The sequence below is a fragment of the Adiantum capillus-veneris genome, chromosome 4 (assembly GCF_014529385.1).
Source record: "Adiantum capillus-veneris isolate H3 chromosome 4, ASM1452938v2, whole genome shotgun sequence".
Taxonomy (NCBI): domain Eukaryota; kingdom Viridiplantae; phylum Streptophyta; class Polypodiopsida; order Polypodiales; family Pteridaceae; genus Adiantum; species Adiantum capillus-veneris.
Window position 1 is genome coordinate 144,484,919 of NC_140934.1, and position 22,889 is coordinate 144,507,807.

Consider the following 22,889-nt stretch of genomic DNA (forward strand, 5'->3'; position numbering starts at 1 on the left):
AAAGAAAAGTCTATGTGCTCATGATGTTCCTTTGTTCCATGTGCTCATGTTCGACTACAAGTTCAAAGGCGCCAATCTCACATGCACATGGAGAATATTAAAGAAACATTTGTTTTCAGTCTCTTACAGATGAATTCATTTACATTTGTTATAACTCTTGTGTTGTGTGCCAAGAAGCATATAATATATGGTGGACGTTTCGAATAAACAAGCATGATCTCTCTGTGAATTCATTTACATTTGTTATAACTCTTGTGTTGTGTGCCAAGAAGCATATAATATATAGTGGACGTTTCGAATAAACAAGCATGATCTCTCTGTGACAAAACTACAAGGCTCGTTATTTGCATCCACACCTCCATGCCTATGATTTTGCTTGGAGAACACATAAAGTCTATGGGACAGGGCATGGCTTCCGTTTCTTATAATTTATGGAGAGAGCACATTGCAACTCTCCACCATACAAGACAAGAAAAGTTTTTAACGTCGTGTGTGTGTGTGTGTGTGTGTGTGTGTGTGTGTGTGTGTGAGAGAGAGAGAGAGAGAGAGAGAGAGAGAGGTGTAGATCAACAGTATTTACAAATTTTTCCTTTGTTCTAAGGCAAGCAAGTTGTGGAAAGGTCAAACTGTTCCAAAGCTCAACCTTCATAAGGAGCTTTGAAGTGTAGCAAAGTTTTACACCAACTTGGTTGGATATATTCGAGCTGCAATTCAAATAATGTTGCTTGAACTTAAGCACCATATTTGGTCTCTCTTTCCTTCCTTTTAACACTTAATGCATATTAAAGATAGGATATAGCCTTTAAGGAGATGGAGAGTGCACGATGTGCTTCCAAAACCAATGACTCTGCCACAAGGTTTCCATCTTAGACAAAGGGACATGCTTGGTCTCCGGTAAAAACAATACCGTAAAGGCAGCTATCACAAGGCCCCACCCTGCAAAGAAGAAGAAGATCCCAAACTTGAAAGAGCATAACGTGGATAAAAATGTTTGGGCGATGATGAACTTGAAGAGCATGTTAATAAACACTGTGACACTTTGTCCGACCGATCGGACATTTTGTGATAGGATCTCGGTAGGTATAACCCATGCAAGTGGCCCTATGGAACCTGCAAAACCCATCACAAATACACAAACCATAACCACTTCTGTAATACCCTCTGGTCGCGGTAATTTCCTCACATCTCCTTTCAAAGTGGCTCCAAATATGCTCCCAACCACCACCTGTCTTGGAAAGGATGACAAATAATTAGACTCGAGAGAATATTTTGTGTGTGTGTGTGTGTGTGTGTGAGAGAGAGAGAGAGAGAGAGAGAGAGAGGTTTTAACGTAGTAGAAACAATCCCAGAGACCTCAAAGATCTATTCTACGAGTTTCGAACTCAAGACCTATTATTCAAGAGAGCACTGGGATAATTAATCTAGCACAATTGGGTGATATAAGCACACACACACATACATAAACACACGGGTGATACACACACACACACACACACACACACTTGGGTGATACACGCACGCGCACACACTTGAATAAGATAAATTGTAATTTAACCCTGACTCTGTAATATAACCAAAGATTTTTTCCCCAAAAGAGAGAGAGAGAGAGAGAGAGAGAGAGAGAGAGAGAGAGCTCACCAAACTTGAAACCATCAATACACAGCCCATGAGGATTATGTAGCGGCGACCGAATTTATCGACAAAGAAGGCAGAGGCAGACATTGTGAGGAGCCCAGCAACACCAAGGATGATAGCTGAGTAGAGGGAGGCATCATCAGCAAAACCAGCCAGCTTGAACAGAAAAGCCCCATAAAACAAGATGGCATCATTGCCAGATGCCTGCTGGAAAAAGGGCAACAAGCAAGCTATTACTAGCTCACCTCTATGCCTCCTCTCACAAAACAGCTGCTTATATGCCTCCCAGCTACTACTACCTTGGGCCCTTCTAGACGATTCTACAAGCTCGTCGAACTCATTGGAGACATCTGCATCTTCTCTTATCTTGTGCAGCACCTCTTTTGCTTGCTCAAGCTTCCCCCTCTCTATTAGAGAAGAGGGAGTCTCCACTATAACCAGACTGCCGATTGTGAGAAGTATAGCTGGCACTCCTGCTACCCCTAATGAGATCCTCCACCCCCATGGATGTACCTTGTTTGCAAGGAAATTTACCATGTTACCTGAGAGTGCCCCCACCGATATGTACAATGTAAAAAACATGTTCAACAATCCTCTCATGCTTGCTGGAGCTACCTCTGACAAGTACACTGGCACTGCCTGCATGACAACCCTATGTACAAGTCAGAAACAACCACTCATAACAAACAGAAGACATAATACATTCAAAAAGGATCGGTGGCCCTTGACACAACTTCTGACAAATGTTTACCTAATCAAGTTTCCATACTTCAAACAGGAACTGGACTCGTGAATTTTAACATATCTGATTATGTCTCACAAATGAGTTGTTTAAGCCATTAAGAAACACGTCGCAACAATCCTCAAACAGGTTGTTTTGAAGATCGCAATGTCAACAGGATCTGTGATTCAAAATGGAATGCGCAATTTCAATCTTCTTCATGCACATAACTATCCCTCTCCACTATCTCTGAAGTATTCAAAGACAGCCCTCTCTGTGTAGACCTCTGCCTAGAACACGTACGGTTACCCAAGGAGATTTAAGGCAGGAAAGATTGGGGCAGCACTCCTACGCCTGCAAGAATAAAATGCAAGGTCAGTCCCCCGTCCATAGAAATCTAGAAGATCTCTCTATGAGTCTTTTCAAAACATTGCAAAGATTCTATCAATCCTTTCCTCAATCTTTCAAGTAGAGTAGCTCACTAGCCAACTCTTCTTGAATCCATTGTACACATCAACAATGTACTATGTCAAGTACCTTGTCGAGAGGTCTTTGCCAAGTGCAACTTTTCTACATGCACAAACCAAGAGATTCTGCCAATCCCTCGATAAGTCAATTTGAAAAATCTTGCAGCACTGAAACTTTACAAGAAATTCTGCCAATCCATTTTCATCACATTTTCTGAGACACCGAAAACTTATTCATGCCTTGGCTTACTTTGCTTTTTTGTCCTCTACTTCTTGTCTTCCCCCTTGGTCAAACATTGTGCAGAGTGACAAAAGCATGCTTTTCTGCCTATCACTGACCTTGGTAGTAGTCTATCACGTGACACATCCAACCCTACGTATCCGTGGACAAGCTACAGCATGACCAGGGTTCAATTCAATCAAGTCAGTCTAGAATAGAAAGTGATCTGGTGTCACGTGACACATCCAACCCTATGTGTCTGTGGACAAGCTACAGCATGACCAGGGTTCAATTCAGTCAAGTCAGTCTAGAATAGGAAGTGATTTGGCACTTTTGTGAGTCTGTTCGCAAACCGTGCATGTCCAGACACTTAGATTAGATGCATATCCTCCGGTTGCACACAGCATGACCATCAGATTCCAGTCAAATCCCATCAGTAGCTTTTTTGCAGTGCAGAGGCCTATTTTTCCTATTTTTGACATTTTTCACTTATTATTTTTAAGTGACTTTTGTTGAAAAGTAGGTAGGGCAATTTTGCTAAGTTTGTATAAATAAAAACCTAGCGCGAGCACTTTCTGGCAGAAGAGGCAACAGGAGCACCTTGCTCAACAGGCAACTTCTCAGCAAGAACAACCCCCGCGACAACTCTGGCGTTTTCTCTCGCCTAGCGTTTTTGCACCAGATCAGCCAGCATTTTTGCACTTGCAGATTCCCGGCGACAGTAGACAGCAAATCAGCCCCAACGTTAGCAGACTCCCACAGCAACACAGCAGATTTCCTAGCGTTAGCAGATTTCTTTGCAAGGTCAGTTTTCAGCCCTAGCGTTTTTGGTTTGCAAAACAACCCTAGCGTTTTTGTTGATCATCGCGACAGAATCAGCCATAGGACCAATGTTTTCAGTTTTCAGCCTTTAGACCCCGCAGAAGAAGTCCCAAACCTCGCAGATCTCACCTCCCACAGCAGTTCCTCGCCGCACGGTGGGATCCATCGAAGTTTGCAGTTTCAGCCCGGAAACCGCAGATTTCAGCATCTGCGTTTTCAGCGCGCCGTCGTCGCATCGTGGTCATCGACATCATCACCAACATAGAGTCAGAGTTCAACAGATAAAGATTTGCAGATTTCAACCATTAGCATTTTCAGATTTCAGCCTGTCTTGTCGTCGTCGACATCGTCGGCAAGTCCAAGCATTGTAGAGATTTGTGCAATCATAAGTAGACCGCTCTCGCCATAGAGAGTGGGGCCTTCGGAGGAGGGTTTTACGTCGTCTCTGGTGTCGTATTCTCTTCTCTGTCTATCTCTCAATCTCATACACTTTCTCGCACAGTGTCCATTCACTTTGTTTGTGTTCATTGCACTCTCTCATTAAGAACGGAAGGCTCTCCCTTACATAAGAACAAAAGGAACCTGGGCACAGTTCGGAGCACTCATCTTGAGCAAAGTTCAATCATTCATTCCGCTGCACCTTACATTGGTATCAAAGCTTTGGCAGTGTTCTGTATCACTCAAGGAAAGAACCACAAGAATCACAGAATTTTTTTTGCTTGTTGAGGTCGCACGAACCCAAGTTCGCTTGGGCGTGTCAATTCCTAATCGTGTTTTTGAAGAGTGACAGGAATCCCAGGAAAGAAGGGCTTGTCCAGCCTCCCCTTGTGCCTCTTTTCACTCATTGAGAGCGGACCGTGCACTTAGCGGCCGGCCAATCGACGTGAGGTGGGAAAAAGCAACCTTGGTGTGAGCGCAAGGCTGCCAAGGGGTGCGCCCGCGGAAAAGAGTAGAACTCGGGTGAAGAGAAGATCCTTCTCTAACATGTCTCTTCCTTGGCATGATACATTTGTAGAAAGAGCACAAGAAAGTATGAGCACCAAGCATGGGCATTTCCATTGTGTTTTGCCACAGTTGATTGATTTACGTCAGCACGACAAGATTCGATCTCATTGTTTGCGTCTGTGTGGTGAACGGGTTAGCACTCCGTCTCTTTGTTCATCTACATTGCATGCACGGTCTTTGAGGAAGACAAAAAATTTTCCAGTCACTTTACATGGAATAAGTATGTTCATGTTTTTGTGTCGGAAGTGGTTTCAGGAATTTTCAACCATGGAGATTCTTGAAGAAGGAAGAAGCATGACTCTAGACGAAGTTGAAGCATCGAACGAGCCACAGCAGACTTTGTCGCTTTTGGCGCGGCCCAAAGAAGCAAGCTTTGCAGACCTTTATGAAGTTCAAGTACCGCACGACCCACACATCAGAGTGGGCTGGCGAAGAGTCCCTTCCAGGATTCCGAATGCTATTCGCGATCACCATCGACGCCGTACAGTTCGGTACCAGTACCTCACTTTGAAAAGGAGGGGATGTCACGTGACACATCCAACCCTATGTGTCCGTGGACAAGCTACAACATGACCAGAGTTCAGTTCAGTCAAGTCAGTCTAGAATAGGAAGTGATCTGGCACTTTTGTGAGTCTTTTCGCAGACCGTGCATGTCCAGACACTTAGATTAGATGTATATCCTCTGGTTGCACACAGCATGACCATAAATTCCAGTCAGATCCCATCAGTAGCTTTTTTACAATGCATAGGCCTATTTTTCCTATTTTTGACATTTTTCACTTATTACTTGGTGAGCCAAAGGTTCTTTTCCCCTTCCTTGAGCCCACAAGCCACCACGTGGCACTTGCACAATACCTTAAAATAACAAAAACCATCGACGAGTGAAAAGCTTTATAGCAGCTATTTTAAAAAACAGCGTTGTGCACGTACTTGCTCTGCACTGTGCGCAATTGGAAGCGAGACGCAGAAGCAATTGGAAATTCTCGAGGTTTGTCTCTGGCCACTCTTTGAGAGAGAGAGAGAGAGAGAGAGAGAGAGAGAGAGAAGAGAGAGAGTGTGTGAAAGAACGTCTGTCTTGCTCCTGCTCCGTTTGTTGCTCTCTCGTAGACGATGGCCGTAGCGGCATCGAAGGCAAGCTTTGCCTTGAAAGGCACGAAGTTTTTGAAACTCCTACAACAATGAATCTGGTGCAGGGAATGGAGCGCCTCACCTTTAATGGCGAAGACAAAGGAAGCGGGGGAAGGCATTGTTGGTCGCTCTCTCAGCGTCTGTATGGGCATGACACGGCCATGCACTGTGTGGTGAAGTGAGGCTTTGAGCTGATCGGCAGCCTGTATCAAGTGACGTAGGATGAACAGGTCATCATCACCGAGCTCAACAAGTGAGGTAGGGTATTGTGGCCTTGACAGTCGCAACTTCGTAATCTCCTACAGCGATATCAGCCTCTCTTCCATCAGCAATCCCACCGCCGTCACCTACAAGGATACTTCCATGGCGCCCACCCCTGCCTCCCTCGACCTAGACACCTGCTTCTACGACGGCGTTGGCGGGTCCTTTGTTCATCTCTCTAAACCAAGCTCTCATAATTATGGCTTTTGCTCATTATAACAGCTAGATCCCTTTCTACATTCCATTTACTGGCTTAGCAGCATCTTTCTACAAGAAGAAGAAGAAGAAGAAGAAGAAGAAGAAGAGGAGGAGGAAGAGAGAGAGAGAGAGAGAGAGAGAGGTCGTCTCGGTCTCTCTCAGCGTCTCTAAAAAATGAGCGACGCTGCAATACCGAGCACCATGAAAAGCTTATTAAAAAGCAGCGCCATGAAAAGCTTCTAATCAATTGCGCTATCTACAACAACGAGAAGCAGTGCTCGAGCATGGTCTGGAGCAAGACATGACAAGAATGCAAGGCAAGCTCTCGCTTTGCATACGACGAGCGTGGTGCAATGGCACATTGCAGTAGAACTAGTAGTAATGGGGAAGCGGATCCAAAAGTAGAAGAGCAGGAGAAGGAGAGGAGGAGGAAAGAGACAATTTTGTGGTACTCCGCCCGTTCCCCTGCTAGATCAGGGTGTCAGTTGGACATGAGTGTGTGGAGGCACCTACCGCACGATGTGCTGCTAAGGGTTCTGGCACCCTTGCCACTTCTAAAGCAACTGGAGCTCCAGACAGTGTGTAAGTCGTGGCGTGATTTATTCCGCCAGGGCCAGGCCCCTTTGGGCATTGGGCGCGAGACTTGGATCACGGTGCTTAGGCGTTATGCCCCCATATACTGGCCATATACCGTGACCTGCACTTTGCCTTTCCCCCCTGCCCGCAAAAATGTCAACAACAGGGGCAGGATTGGGTGGAGGTTGAGTCACCTTCCTCCATGTGCGGCTATGGCGCAACACCTCATGGGCAGCATTGGTGGCCTAATTGCGGTTGAGTGCACTGATAGACATTCCTTTGTCGCCTATAACCCTCTTACCAAGGCCACCAACTTCATCTACCATCCATGGGTCTCCAAGGCCTATGGTCACTGGATGATGACCTTTTTGTGTTGGATAAGCAAAAGGGTGCAATGTACACATATAACGCAGAGAGATGCATATAGAGCACTGTGAAGTCTTCAGTACCAAGGTGCCTTGGCAAGCTGAACCTGGCACTTGAGAGTGTTGTCAAATGCAAGGGCCGAATTCTACTGGTGGGGTGTTTGGATCTGGCGGACAACTACGGCCGGAGGGCTGAAGGTCTGGGAGTGCAAACTGGATGTCAACCAGGGATCACCAACTGCAACATGGGTTGAGTTGGCAACTCCACATCACCTCTGGGAACCTTATCGAGACACTCGTCCTATGGACAGATGGTGTCAAATCCGCTGCCATGTTGCTGTCGAGAATCGTATCATCGTTACGGGTGTGGAGTTCGCAGCGGAAATTGCCCTCAACAAATTTTGACCTCCCCTTGCGTATGATGTGGATTGCGGATCCTAGAAACCTCTACCCTCCTAGAGGGAGGCAAAGATTATATAGGCTACTTTGTGCTCCAGCCCTCCTGGAATGTTGTGCCCTAGGGTATATTGCCTTAATCAACTTCCTTGCTTCTTTGAGGGATTTAATGTATTATTTGATTGTGTCATGAAAATTGGGCTATATCCTCTTTAGAGGAGTAGCTCCATGGCTTGCAATTTAGGAACGGCCCGCTCTCTTTTGTAGGAAAGTCTGCAATTGCTTTATTTAATAATTTATATTGGAGTGGGATGTTGAGAGCTCAAACTCTTTGGACTAGAGTTCCGTGAACATCCTTCTAGTTGATGGTCATTTTGGGGTGAGAGTCTTCTCTTGCAAAGTTCAAAATTTGCACTTTATAATAGTTTTCTTGCTTGTTTGTTTACTATGTCCCTCTTTGAAGGTTAAGGTTTTTTGCTTGGCGGTTGGAAAGACTCCTAGACTTCTTGAGGACAAACCCTACGTATGATAACATCCTAATGCATGACCGACGAGTTGCATAATTGAGAAGCCTTGCTTGGTCTACGAGGAGAGGGCGCACTACAAATAGGAAACTGGCTAAAACATAAGACAAGAGAAAGAGTTGACGGTCGAGTAGAGAGAGATAATGCAATTTTAACAAGGGAAAATCTATCGAAAAGCACTCATAACTCTTTATGTAGTGAACCTTCGACATAAAATATAAAATTAGATTTGCTTCTCTTTAAGCTTAATCAATATGCCACATCTCCTGTACTTGTCTTAATGCGTGTTTTGCATCTGGCAGGGAGGACATATATTCACAACACTGGACATTTCAATTGTACAAGCACGACTCCATCTCGACAGCACTACAAGGTTCGTTATCTATATCCAACACCCCATGACTATGCGTTTGCTTGGCACAACACATAAATGCTACGAGGCAGGGCACGGCTTCCGTTTCTTATAATTTTTGGAGAGACCACAGTGCCAGCTCTCCACCATACTTTTGTATGGCACCTCTGCGTGACGTGCACTGTATACTTTGCACTTTCAGTCTGTGACGTTTCATTTCCAGAAGATTTGTTTAACTATTCACATTGCTTTTTGTAGCTTGAATCGAACATTGTCCTCTAGCTTGCAAGATTGGATGGCATTTGTACATGATTATCAGCTCGGTAATGTAGTTCAATTTTTATACTCTGTTTATGCTTTCTGTATTTTTGAGTTTGTCAAAGCTTCCTTAAGTTTAGTTTAGCCATATGTTTTCCTCATGAGTGCAGGCTCAATTTCGATCATCGTATCTATATATTAAATAGACATGCATTTCTTTTCACACAGCTTGGCAATTCAACATATATATTGAAATAAAGGAAAATTGAATGCGCTTGATTGAGAATAAGATGGGTGTCTCAAAGATGGTTCCATAGTTTAAAGGCTAAACGATCGATATTACTAGGTTGAATGGTGAAATCTGCAAACAACTATCAAACTAGGCTAAGTTACAACCCTTTTGTTGGATTCAATTACCCTCTTTAGTAGCCCTTTATTGTATATGGAATATTATGGGACACAACTTGCTTCTTCCCAATGCTCATCAAGTCCCAACGTGAGCTATTATTGGTGCCTATCAATTCGTTCTACTCATTTTTTTTGTCACCACAACAAAACTCAAGGTGACAACAATCACAACCAACCAAGTAACCAGCGGCTGTGCTCCAAAATCTATCTGATCATATATGGCAAAGGCCCACCAAGCAAGACTAGTTATTTTTAAGTGACTTTTGTTGGAAAGTAGGTAGGGCAATTTTGCTAAGTTTGTATAAATAAAAACCTAGCGCTAGCACTTTCTGGCAGAAGAGGCAGCAGGAGTACCTTGCTCAACAGGCAACTTCTCAGCAAGACCAACCCCCGCGACAACTCTGGCGTTTTCTCTCAACAGAAGGCCTAGCGTTTTTGCACCAAATCAGCCAGCGTTTTTGCACTTGCAGATTCCCGGCGACAATAGACAGTTAGATCAGCCCCAGCGTTAGCAGACTCCCACAGCAACACAACAGATTTCCTAGCGTTAGCAGATTTCCCCGCAAGGTCAGTTTTCAGCCCTAGCGTTTTTGCAAATCATCGCGACAGAATCAGCCATAGGACCAACGTTTTCAGTTTTCAGCCTTTAGACCCCGCAGAAGAAGTCCCGAACCTCGCAGATCTCACCTTCCCGCAGCAGTTCCTTGCCGAACGGTGGGATCCATCGAAGTTTGCAGTTTCAGCCCGGAAACCGCAGATTTCACCATCTGCGTTTTCAGCGCGCCGTCGTCGCATCGTGGTCATCAACATCATCACCGACATAGAGTCAGAATTCAGCAGATAAAGATTTGCAGATTTCAGCCATTAGCATTTTCAGATTTCAGCCCGTCTCGTCGTCGTCAACATCGTTGGCAAGTCCAAGCATTGTAGAGATTTGTGCAATCATAAGTAGACCGCTCTCGCCATAGAGAGTGGGGCCTTCGGAGGAGCGTTTTACGTCGTCTCTGGTGTCGTATTCTCTTCTCTCTCTATCTCTCAGTCTCATACACTTTCTCGCGCAGTGTCCATTCACTTTGTTTGTGTTCATTGCACTCTCTCATTAAGAACGGAAGGCTCTCCCTTACATAAGAACAAAAGGAACCTTGAGCACAGTTCGGAGCACTCATCTTGAGCAAAGTTCAAACATTCATTCCGCTGCACCTTACATCTAGCACTTTTGTGAGTTTGTTCGCAGACCGTGCACGTCCAAACACTTAGATTAGATACATATCCTCTGGTTGCACACATCATGATCATCAGATTTCCAATCAGAACCAATCAGGAGTATTTTTACAGTGCATAGACCTATTTTCCCTATTTTTGACATTTTTCACTTATTATTTTTAAGTGACTTTTGTTGGAAAGTAGGCAGGGCAATTTTGCTAAGTTGTATAAATAGAAACCTAACGCTAGCACTTTCTGGCAAAAGAGGTAGCAAGAGCAGTGCTCACAGGCAACTTCTCAACAGGACCCCAAAGATCTCTAGCGTTTTTTCTCTATAGCAGATGGGCTAGCGTTTTTGGACAAGAACCCAGATAAGCCAGTGTTTTTGTATCTGCATCAGCCTGGCGACAGAACCACGGCAGATCAGCCCTGTTGTTAGCAGATTCCCACCGCAGGAGGATTTTCAGCCCTAGCGTTTTTGGTTTGCAGATCAACTGCAACGTTTCTGCAGACCTTCGCGACAAGGACATCAAGAACACCAGCGTTTTCAGTTTTCAGCAGTAAGAGCCCACAGAAGAAGTCCCGAACATCGCACATCTCACCTTCCCGCACCAGATCCTCACTGCACGGTCAGATCCAGCGTAGTTTGCAGTTTCAGCCTGGAAAACGCAGATTTCAGCATCTGTGTTTTCAGTGCGTTGTCGTCGCATCGTCGCTATCGACATCGTCATCGACATAGAGTTAGAATTCAGCCGATAAAGATTTGTAGATTTCAGCCATTAGTATCGTCTCGCCGTCGTCCTCATCGTCGTCGACATCGTCGGCAAGTCCAAGCATTGTAGCATAGTTACCCGGAACGGAAACGGGGAACGGGAATGGGAGGGTCCGGAACGGGACGGGAACGGGGAGGAGGAGGGGGGGGCAGAACGGGAACGGGACCGGAACGGTCCATCTAGAGTAAGGCTTGAATCACCTCCATTCAACTTAGTCCCAAATAAACTCCTAAACAACCCCAAAACTGCTCCCTAATCTACCCCCTAACCTGCCCTCAAACTACACCAAACATGTTCCCCGAACAGCCCCAAATCTGTCCCCAAAAGCCCACTTTTTTTCCCCCAAATGCCTACTTTTGCCCGTTCCGCCCCGCATTTCGCTATTCCGCCTCATGTTTCGCCTCGTTCCCCCCATTCCGGAACACTGCCAGAACACCGTTCCGGTTACACCCCGTTCCAGAACGACGTTCCGTTCCCATCTCCATTTCGGCAACGGGACTTGTTCGGAACGCCGTTTCACAACGTTTGGGCCGTGTTCCCCCCCTTCCCTATTACACTGCATTGTAGAGATTTGTGCAATCATAAGTAGACCGCTCTCGCCATAGAGAGTGGGGCCTTCAGAGGAGGGTTTGACAACTCGTCTGGTGTCGTATTCTCTTCTCTCTCTATCTCTCAGTCTCAGCACCTTCACGCACAGTGTTTATCCACTTTGTTGTGATCACTTGCACTCTCATTAAAGAACGGAAGGCTCTCGCTTCCCTAAGTAAAAGGAACCTTGAGCACAGTTCGGAGCACTCATCTTGAGCAAAGTTCAACATTCACTTCCGCTGCACCTTACATTGATATCAGAGCTTTGGTCGTGTTCTGTATCACTCAAGGAAAGAACCACAAGAACCACATAAAATTTTTTTGCTTGTTGCGGTCGCAATTAACCCAAGTTCTCTTGGGAGTGTCAATTCCTGATCGTGTTTTTGAAGAGTGACAGGAAACCCAAGAAAGAAGGGCTTGTCCAGCCTCCCCTTGCGTCTCTTTTCACTCATGGAGAGTGGACTGTGCACTTCGCGGCCGGCCAATCGACGTGAGGTGGGGAAAAGCGACCTTGGTGTGAGCGCAAGGCCGCCAAGGGGTGCGCCCACGGAAAAGAGCAGAACTCGGGTGAAGAGAAGGTCCTTCTCTAACACACATTGCAAGCGAAAGAAGAACCGCAAGAACCTCGAGCACCTCAAAAACCCAAAAACCTGAAGACCCCCAAGAACCCCAAGAACCAAGACCCACAAGAACCCAAGTTCCTCGTAAACTTAAGAACCCAAGACTTCAAGTGTATGGTCATCACCCGAAGCGGAAAGGATACTTCGCATGAAGGTAGTGAGCATGGGAGTGGCAAAGAAGCGTTTTCCTCGTCAGGAGGTTTTTCCGACCCTTCCCCATCTACGCCAAGGATTGCACCAGATTCTATGGAGGCTTGGTGCAAGAGGATGATGAACATGATGACAAAATGGCACGAAGCAAGAATGACAACCATGGAGCGTGAGCGCGAGCAATTACGCTTGGAGGCCAAAGAATTTGATCCCAACTACGCAGAAAGAAAAACAGAATTGGATCGCAAGAACGTTGTTCATTCTTCCTCTCTCATTTCTAATGTGCAGGCGAAGATTGAGGAGGAGACTCTCGCAGTCTCTTCTTCTCTAATGCATGACACACAGGATTTGCATGATGATAAGCTTGATGAATTGAATGATAATGATATGCATGATGATTTGAATGACAATGACAAGCATGATGATTTGCATGATGATCACGATGTGATTTCTCACAAGCATGAAGATTTGTATGATCAAGACGTGATTGTTCACAAGGATGACGGTTTAGTTGATGCTTTGTCTAGCGAAGCTAACCTCGTTGCAAATTCGATCAATCACGAAGAAATGATCTTGGCTTTCGAGTCGAGGTCCACAGCACCCCCCCACGCAGATTTGATCAAACACGACAAACCGATCTTGGCTCTCGAGCCTAGGTCCAAAGAACCCTTACAAGAAGTACTATGTGTTCGAATAATTCGTCAGCACGCATTGTTCGAGTGTTTCATTCGTGATCGTTTCCTATATTTTAGTCAGTGTCTTTATGCAATCCCTTTTCCTAGGCATGACATATTGTACGTTGAGCACGTTTCACTCATGGATGAGCATGAATGTATGCGGACTTTTCATGAAAAGCTGAAAAGTATGTATGTAAGGAAGTCACATTCCATGTCTCTTCCTTGGCATGACACATTCGTAGAACGAGCACATGAAAGTATGAGCACGAAGCATGAGCAGTTCCGTTGTGAATTGCCACAGTTAATTGCTCTAGATCATAAGAGAAAGATTCGATCTCATTGTTTGTGTGTGTGTGGTGAACGGTTTGGCATTCCGTCTCTAGGTTCATCTGCATTGCATACACAGTCTTTAGCGAAGACGATTTTTTCCACTCACTTTACATAGAATAGGTATGTTCATGGTTTTGTGTTGGAGATGGTTTCAAGAATTTTCAGCCATGGAGATTCTTGAAGAAGAAAGAAGCATGACTCTCAACGAAGTTGAAACAAGAAAGGAAACTCAGAAGACTATGTCGCTTTCGGCGCGGCCCAAAGAAGCAAGCGTTGCAGAGCTTTATGAAGTTCAAGTACCGCACGACCCACACATCAGGGTGGGCCGGCGAAGAGTCCCTTCCAGGATTCCGGATGCTATTGGCAATCTCCCTCGACGCCATACAGTTCGGTACCAGTACCTCACTTTGAAAAGGAGGGGATGTCACGTGACACATCCAACCCTATGTGTCCGTGGACAAGCTACAGCATGATCAGGGTTCAATCAGTCCAGTCAGTCTAGATTAGAAGTGATCTGGCACTTTTTGTGAGTCTATTCGTAGACCGTGCAATGTGCATGCCCATCCTCTGGTTGCACACATCATGATCATCAGTATTCCCATCAGAATCCATTAGAATCAGTTAGGGGATTTTTCCAGTGCATTTAGCCTATTTTCCCTATTTTTGACATTTTTCACTTATTAATTTAAGTGACTTCCCAACAAAAGTAGGTAGGGCAATTTTGCTAAGAAAATATATAAGCAAACCCAAATTAGAACAAAATGGCAGAAGAGGCAACAGGAGCTTCTCGCTCAACAGGCATCTTCTCAGCAGGAACCATCAAGAACCTCTACACCCTAGCGTTTTTGGTTTTCCCTCATCGCCCACACTCAACCCTAGCGTTTTGGATATCGCTAGCACCTCCCCATGACCCCTGGCGTTTTCGAGTTGCAGTCATCGCCAGCACTTCCCAGTTGTCTAGCGTTTTTGCTAGCGCTTACCAGATCTGCCAGCGTTTTTCATTTTCAGCCTATAGTGGAGAATTTGCAGCAGCGTTTTCAGCCTTGAAGACAACAGCAGATTCAACCCTAGTCATTGCAAGAGATCCACCATTTTCAGCCATAAAAAACGCAGCCAAAACAGTCATTTTCAGCCACCGAAAACAGTCCCAGATTTTCAGCGGGTAGCGTTTTTGGACAGCCGTTAAATGCTTGCAGAATTCAGCCCATAAGTCGTCGTCCTCATCCCCGTTGTCGTCACCGACATAGTCCCAGGTTGCATCAATCCATTGCATCGTCATTGTACCACTTTGTGCAATCAATAAGTAGACCACTCTCGCCGACGAGAGTGGGACCTTCGGAGGAGGGTTTTACAACGTCTCTGGTGTCGTATCTCTCTTCTCTCTCTCTCTCTCTCAGTCTCATTCACTTGCACGCACAGTGTCCATTCATTTTGTTGTGATCATAGCACTTTCCATTAAGAACGGAAGGCTCTCCCTTACATAAGAACTAAAAAGAACCTTGAGCACAGTTCGGAGCACTCATCTTGAGCAAAGCGCAAACAATCATTCCGTTGCACCTAACATTGGTAAATCAGAGCTTTGGCAATGTTCTGTATCACTCAAGGAAAGAACCACAAGAATCACAAGAAATTTTTTGCTTGTTGCGGTCGCACGAACCCAAGTTCGCTTGGGCGTGTCGATTCCTAATCGTGTTTTTTGAAGAGTGACAGGAATCCCAAGAAAGGGCTTGTCCAGCCTCCCCTCGTGTCTCTTTTCACTCATTGAAAGCGACCGTGCACTTAGCGGCCAGCCAATCGACGTGAGGTGGGAAAAAGCAACCTTGGTGTGAGCGCAAGGCCGCCAAGGGGTGCGTCCACGGAAAAGAGTAGAACTCGGGTGAAGAGAAGATCCTTCTCAAACGCGATTTGCAAGCGAAAGAAAACCTCAAGAACCTCAAGAACCTCAAGACCTCAAGACCCTCAAGAACCCAAGAACCCAAGTTCCTCATGAGCTTAAGAACCCAAGACCACAAGAACCCACGACTTCAGAATGGTCATCACTCGAAGCGGAATGGATACTTCGCTTGGAAGTGATGAGCATGAGAGAGGCGAAGAAGAATTTTCCCCAACATGAGGTTTTTCCGACCCTCCCCCTTTCCCATCCACGACAAAGATTGCACTAACTCCTATGGAGGAGTTGAACCAGTTGTTTAAGGAAAGACAGTTAGAACGCGAAGAAAGAAAAGCAGAAAGAAAGGCCTACGAAGAACAAAGGGCAGCCATAGATCGTGAATACAAAGAAGGAATGGCAGCCATAGAGCGTAAGTACGACTTGGAAGCCAAAGCAATACAAGAACAGAGCGACTGACAAAACTGAAGGAGTACGAGCGGAAGTGCGACGCGAGAGAGAGTGCGAGAAGAAGAGCACGACGATATGGTGAACTCGTTTTACTGTAATGTGTAGAGCATAGTGAGTTCTTATTAGGTTTTTACAAAAGAATATGTGTACATACCTGGCGGCCCGCCCACTTACCTGGGCGACCACATTGGGCTTTATACCCCAACAACCTCCCACTTAAAGTCCAATGTGGTACTTTAAGTGTGAGAGAAGCTACTATACAAGCTAATATACAAGAGATGTAGAGAAGTGATGTACTATCCTACACCTAACTGCTTGCGAAAATGCGCAAAGCTCTCTGAGGGAAGTCCTTTTGTAAGTAGATCAGCAGGATTTTCTGTGGTGTGAACTTTGACAAGCTGAAGTTGCTTATCCTCGAGCATTTCCCTGATGAAATGATACTTCACATCCACATGCTTTGTCTTTGAGTGATAAACTGGATTGCGAGCCAATTGTATAGCACTTTGACTATCACAATATAACGCGGGCATCTCTTCTTTGATTCCCAAATCTGTTACTAGTCGATTAAGCCAAATTGATTCTTTGCATGCCTCTGATGCTGCAACATATTCAGCCTCTGTAGTAGACTGAGTAACACAATCTTGTAATCTAGATTGCCATGATACTGCTCCACCAGCCAATGTAAAGACATACCCTGACATAGACCTTCGGTTGTCTAAGTCACCTGCATAATCTGAGTCTGTAAAACCCTTTACACTTAGCTCCTGACTCCCATAGCATATACGTATACTCTTTGTAGCTTTCAGGTATCTCAATATTCCTTTCACTGCCTCCCAATGTTTCTTGCCTGGGTTTAACATGTATCGACTTACTACTCCCACTGCAAATGCAATGTCTGGGCGAGTAGCAATCATTGCATACATCAAACTACCCACTGCAGACGCATATGGAATCTTATCCATTTCAGTCTGTTCTTCCTCAGACACAGGACAATCTTGTTTGCTAAGTTTCACATATGGTGGCAATGGAACACTCAGTGCCTTTCCCTTCTCCATATTGAAACGTTGCAAAACCTTGTCAATATACTCTGTTTGAGATAGCCAAATCAACTTCTTTGATCTGTCTCTCTCAATGCGCATACCAAGTATATGACTTGCCTCACCCATGTCTTTCATGTCAAACGATTTTGCCATCTTTGACTTCACAGCTGAAATTTCTTCCAAGTGCTTGCCAGCAATCAACATGTCATCCACATACAAAATAAGGATCAGCCAACTACCATCCTTAGCCTTCTTTGTATATAGACAGTGATCGAACTCACTACGTTTGTAGCCTTGAGAAAGCATAAACTTGTGGAATTTATGGTACCATGCCCTCGGTGATTGTTTTAAGCCATAAAGACTCTTTAACAACTGGCATACCCAATCTTCCTTGCCTTTCTCAACAGACCCTTCTGGTTGCTGCATGTAAATTTCCACATCTAAATCACCATGCAAGAACGCTGTCTTGACATCCATTTGGTGCAACACCAAATCTAATATGGCAACCAATGCAAGAAAGCATCTCAATGTAGTCATCTTGACCACCGGAGAGAAGACTTCATCAAAGTCAATGCCTTGTTCTTGCTTAAAGCCCTTGGCAACAAGCCTTGCTTTGTACTTTGGCTGACTATCATGAGCGGTGATCTTATACCTGTAAACCCATTTACAAGGTAGAGCCTTTTTGCCCTGTGGTAATTTAACTAGCTTCCATGTCTTGTTTTTATGCAGAGCTGTCATCTCTGACTACATGGCCAATTGTCAATTCCCGGAGTCCTTCATTTGCACTGCTTCCTTGTAACATGAAGGCTCATTGCAATCAGTCAACATGACATAGTTCATAGATGGAACAAACCTATCAGGAGGTCGCGTGACACGTCCAGATCTACGCACAATAGGTGGCTCAGGCTCGGCCACAACCTGTGGTTCCACTCTATCCTGTCCTTGCTCCTCTTGAGCCCTGACATTTTGTCTTGCACGTGCAAGTCTATCTTCTTGGAAGGCAACTCTTCTAATCTCCTCAACCCTCTCTGCTTTAGAATGATATTTGGATTCATTAAAGTGAACATCATTGTTGCGGACAACCTTTCTGGATTCGGGATCCCAAAGTCTGTACCCCATCTCACCAGAATTACCATAGCCTAAAAAGATGCACTTTCTACTCTTTGGCTCAAGTTTGTTCCTAAATTCCTTTGGAACGTGAGTATATGCCTCACAGCCAAAGACTCTGAGATGCTTGTATGAGGGCACCTTGCCTGACCATACCATCTCTGGCACTAAATCCTTCTGCAAAACCTTGCTAGGAGATCTATTTACAAGATGAACAGCTGTTGATACAGCTTCAACCCAAAACCCATTTGGCAGCTGTGCATTAGACAACATACTTCTGACCTTCTCTTATATGGTCCTATTCATCCTCTCAGCAACACCATTTTGAGGAGGATTGTAAGGAGCAGTAAGTTCACGTTTTATATCTTTTGACTCACAAAAGTCCTGAAAGGCCTTTGAAACATACTCTCCACCATTGTCAGTGCGTAAGCATTTAAGCTTCTTGCCACTCTGATTCTCCACAAGTGTCACAAACGTTTTGAAAACACTAAACGCTTCATCCTTGTGCTTGAGAAAGTAAACCCATACTTTCCTCGAATAATCATCTATAAATGTCATAAAGTAAGAAGCTCCCCCTAGAGATAGGTTAGGCATAGGTCCACACAAATCACTATGAACAAGTGCCAACTGTGTATCTCTTCTACTGCTTCTATGCTTATGTGGCTGCTGTGTTTGCTTACCATACAGACAATGTTCACAGAATTCAAGATCATTAAATGAAAAGCCAGGCAAATAACCAGAACGAGACAAGATTTCCATTCCCTTCTTGGACATATGTCCTAACCGGCTATGCCACAAAGAAACGTTCAGCTGCTCGGTTACATTGATTACATTTTTAGAGACATTTGATACATAAATCATGTAAAGTCCTCCAGACTTTACTCCATGTGCTACTGTCATAGAACCCTTGGATATCTTCCACATGTTCTGTCCAAAAGTGGTGACGTAGCCAACATCATCAAGTAAACCTGTGCTCATCAAGCTCTTTGTAATTGCGGGAACATGTCTCACATTCTTCAGCGTGAAAGAAGAGCCATTCTGAAACTTCAATTGAACATCTCCAACACCTAAGATCTCACATGTCTGCCCATTGCCTAGCCGAACATGATCTTTAGTGGTCACATAAGAGGTAAACCACTCCTTGTTTGGAGACACATGAAGTGATGCCCCTGAGTCTATAATCCAGTCACTCAGTGCATTTCCATCAGATGCTGTAAGAAGAGCGGAGTCCATTGTATTCTTCAAGAAGTAGATGTCTCCTGACACTAAACTGTCATCCTCTGCAACAGTGTTTGTCACATTTATTTCTTGAATCTTCACTGAGGACTTGTTCTTCTCACCATGGTCTTCAGCTTTCTCTTTGCCTTTTTCTGCTTTCCATTCTCTACAGTCTCTTTTCATGTGACCCTTCTTGCCACAATGGTAGCATTCTATGTCACTCTTGCCTTTAGCACTGCGGGACTTCCTACGAGACTGATTCCTCTTTCCACCTTTGTACTTTTCTTTGGTCCTTCCCCTGACAACTAAGGCTGTTCCTTTGCCTTTGTCCATTGTCTTTCTATTGGTTTCTTCAGTAAGCAGACTTCCTTCTACACCTGCTATGTTCAAACCATCTACAGGTGCAGAATTACTCAAAGCTGTGCGAAAAGTGTCCCAACTTTCCGGCAATGTGATCAACAGGAACATAGCTCTAACAGGTTCATCAAACTTGACACCTTGAGCTGACAACTGACTATAGATTGTGTTGAATTCATTCAGATGATTGGACATAGGTGTCCCTTCTTTCATCTTCAAGTCAACAAGCTTCTTAAGCCAGTATACCTGTGAAGCTGCACTCTGCTTCTCATAAAGATCACTCAGCTTTAACCATGCTTCATAAGCCGACATCTCGTCTGCTACATTGAAGTAAACGCTTTCTGCCAAAGTCAGCATAATGGTAGAAAGTGCCAATTCATCCATTTCGCTCCATTCATCTTCATCCATATCTTCTGGTTTTATCCCTTTGAGCTTTATAGGTTTTATCTGCTTCTTTTGTACCAAAACGTGCCAAATCTGCTTCTTCCACAATGGGAAATTGGTTCCATCCAGCTTCTTGATATTGTAAAGAGCAGTGTCCTGTGATCCAGCCATAGCTACGCTTCACAGTGGTTTACTTTCCTGGGAAAAATTCGACAGAGTTTCCCCTGTAAACTGACCTCTGAACCAATATCAATCTGTCAAATGAACCAAGAAAGCTTCAGATTCTGCATAAATTTCGGCAGTCTTCTTTGTAAAATGGCTCTGGTGTACTCAAAAAACAGCTCAAAAAACACTGTCTCTCTGACACTGTAAGCTGTGGGTAAACCTAACCTGCACCTGTATTGTCTCTGACTGTTCTCTCACTGTCCTGTAAGCATAGACTGCGACAATGCCTCAACGGCAGTAAAGCAAAGATGCAATCCCAACTGTCTAACTCACAGTCAATACATCCTAGCTGCCTATCTAAGGGTGCTCGAGGGATCGCTCCAAGACCTGTATCACCGAAAGGATCTTAATATTCGAGAATCCCCCAGCTCAATAAAACCTCACTCGACCCTCAACAAAGGCTGCAGTAAATCTGACAGTACATAGACTTCCCACAAAGTCATACATCCACAAATTTCCCACTGTATGTTGTAACCGCTGCGGCAGTTGTTTGCTGCGTGACTCACAGCCAGCAAACCCTCAACAGACATACATCATCTCTAACAATACATCCCATGTGGAAGTACCTGCAATGTCAGGATGAAATCTGGAATATCAAGCAACAAACACAAGCTACCTGATGAACTAGTGGATGTCGCCTACAGTCTGTGTGTAGATGCGCCCGTGTCGTATGTGACGCCTCCAAGAACTGTGAGCCGTCCTTCGATGTGTAGACAGCCACAAATCAACACTCTGGGAGTGTCGATATCCTCAGCACCTGCAATCGTAGGTCGAAAACCCCAAATTTGCAGAGTCGGATCTGCACCCGCTGAGATCACGTAGTCGAAAATGGCCTGCGCAGAACTTTGTCGAAGCCGAACGGTGGCCGAGATGACCTCAGAATGAAATTCTGACAACACCAAGCCCTTCGAGCTTACCCACAAGATTTGGGGCAGTGTCTTTGCCTGTCGAATTTCACTCCAATCTGAGCTGGTGACTCTAGCCTCTTGCAGTGCTGCCCCGAGCCTCGATCTGAGCTCTGATACCAATTGAAGGAGTACGAGCGGAAGTGCGACGCGAGAGAGAGTGCGAGAAGAAGAGCACGACGATATGGTGAACTCGCTCTACTGTAATGTGTAGAGCATAGTGAGTTCTTATTAGGTTTTTACAAAAGAATATGTGTACATACCTGGCGGCCCGCCCACTTACCTGGGCGACCACATTGGGCTTTATACCCCAACAAAAACAAAGAGTTCTGGCGACTCTATTCTCAAGTTCAGAAACAGATGCAAGAGATTTGGGGAAAGGACTCAGGAGACTCTCTCAGTCTCTTCTTCTCCCAAGCATGACACACAGGATTTGCATGATTGTGTGAAGCATGATGATGAATTGAATGACAATGATTTGTATGATGATTATTTGATTGACAATGATAAGCATGATAATGATGAGCATGATGATTTGAATGACACTCACAAGCATGATAATTTGCATGATCAAGATGTGATTTCTCACAAGCATGATGAGTTACATGAAGATGATGTGAATGTTTACAAGGATGATGTGTTAGTGGATGCTTTTTCTAGCGAAGCTAACCTCGTTGTAGATTCAATCAATCACGAAGAACCGATCTTGGCTTTCGAGTCAAGGTCCAAAGAACCCCCACAAGACGATTCGATCATTCAAGAAAAAGCGATTTTGGCCCTCGAGCCTAGGTCCAAAGAACCCTCACAGGAAGTATTATGTGTTCGCATGATTGATACGCACGAATTGTACGAGTGTTTCATTCGTGATCGTTTCCTATATTTTAGTCAGCGTCTTTATGTGATCCCTTTTCCTAGGCATGACATATTGTACGTTGAGCACGTTTCACTCATGGATGAGCACGAATGTATGAGGATTTTTCATGAAAAGCTGAAAAGTATGTATGTAAGGAAGTCACATTCCATGTCTCTTCCTTGGCATGACACATTCGTAGAACGAGCACATGAAAGTATGAGCACGAAGCATGGGCACTTCCGTTGTGAATTGCCACAGTTAATTGCTCTATATCATAAGAGAAAGATTCGATCTCATTGTTTGCGTTGTTGGGAAACAAGCAAACTGGAACACCTCTATAGCGATGTCACCCAAGAGCGTTAAAAGAGAACTACAAGACACCAAAATGTTCGCAAAATCCTTTTGAAACACCACAAGTCCAATAGGAGTAGACCCCTTGGGAATTTACTAGCCGTCGCCCACCCAAGAGACTATGTCACATAGGAGCAAAACCCTGCCCAGAGCATGGATTTACAGCACACGCCGACCAATGCATATGAAGACAAGAGCCTCTCCTTTCACAATCAAACATCACAAACCCACAACTTCAACATCAATTCCACAATTCATAGATACATGCCCTCCGAATCTGTCTACACACAATTTGCCACTAGGCTGCCATAGCCATAACCCTGCAGAGAACTAGTCGTAACCTGATGAGCACAACTCCAATTGGGGCACTTTAAAGCTTGAGAGAAAGCTTGAAAAATGACTGGCGAGAAAGCTGAAGATGACTAAAATTGATT

The 22,889-nt window shown here is 44.7% G+C and overlaps 1 protein-coding gene and 2 pseudogenes across 2 annotated transcripts in view; 2 read left to right on the top strand and 1 right to left on the bottom strand.

The window, feature by feature from the left end:
• Positions 1-562: 562 nt before the first annotated feature.
• Positions 563-22,889, bottom strand: part of LOC147460108 (sugar transport protein MST4-like) — a 38,239-nt gene continuing 15,912 nt past the window's right edge. The window contains exons 2-4 of one of the 2 annotated variants that reach the window (XM_086511232.1): positions 2,178-2,274; positions 1,639-2,099; positions 563-1,225 (exon numbers count right to left, since the gene is read on the bottom strand). In XM_086511232.1, coding sequence (XP_086367358.1) covers positions 803-1,225; positions 1,639-2,099; positions 2,178-2,274 — 981 coding nt within the window. In that variant the 3' untranslated portion in view covers positions 563-802. Of the gene's footprint in view, positions 1,226-1,638; positions 2,275-22,889 lie in introns of both variants that reach the window. The other variant, XM_086511231.1, reaches the window with a different exon arrangement.
• Positions 6,742-9,073, top strand: LOC147460109 (uncharacterized; annotated as a pseudogene).
• On the top strand, positions 7,362-7,919 carry LOC147460110 (uncharacterized; annotated as a pseudogene).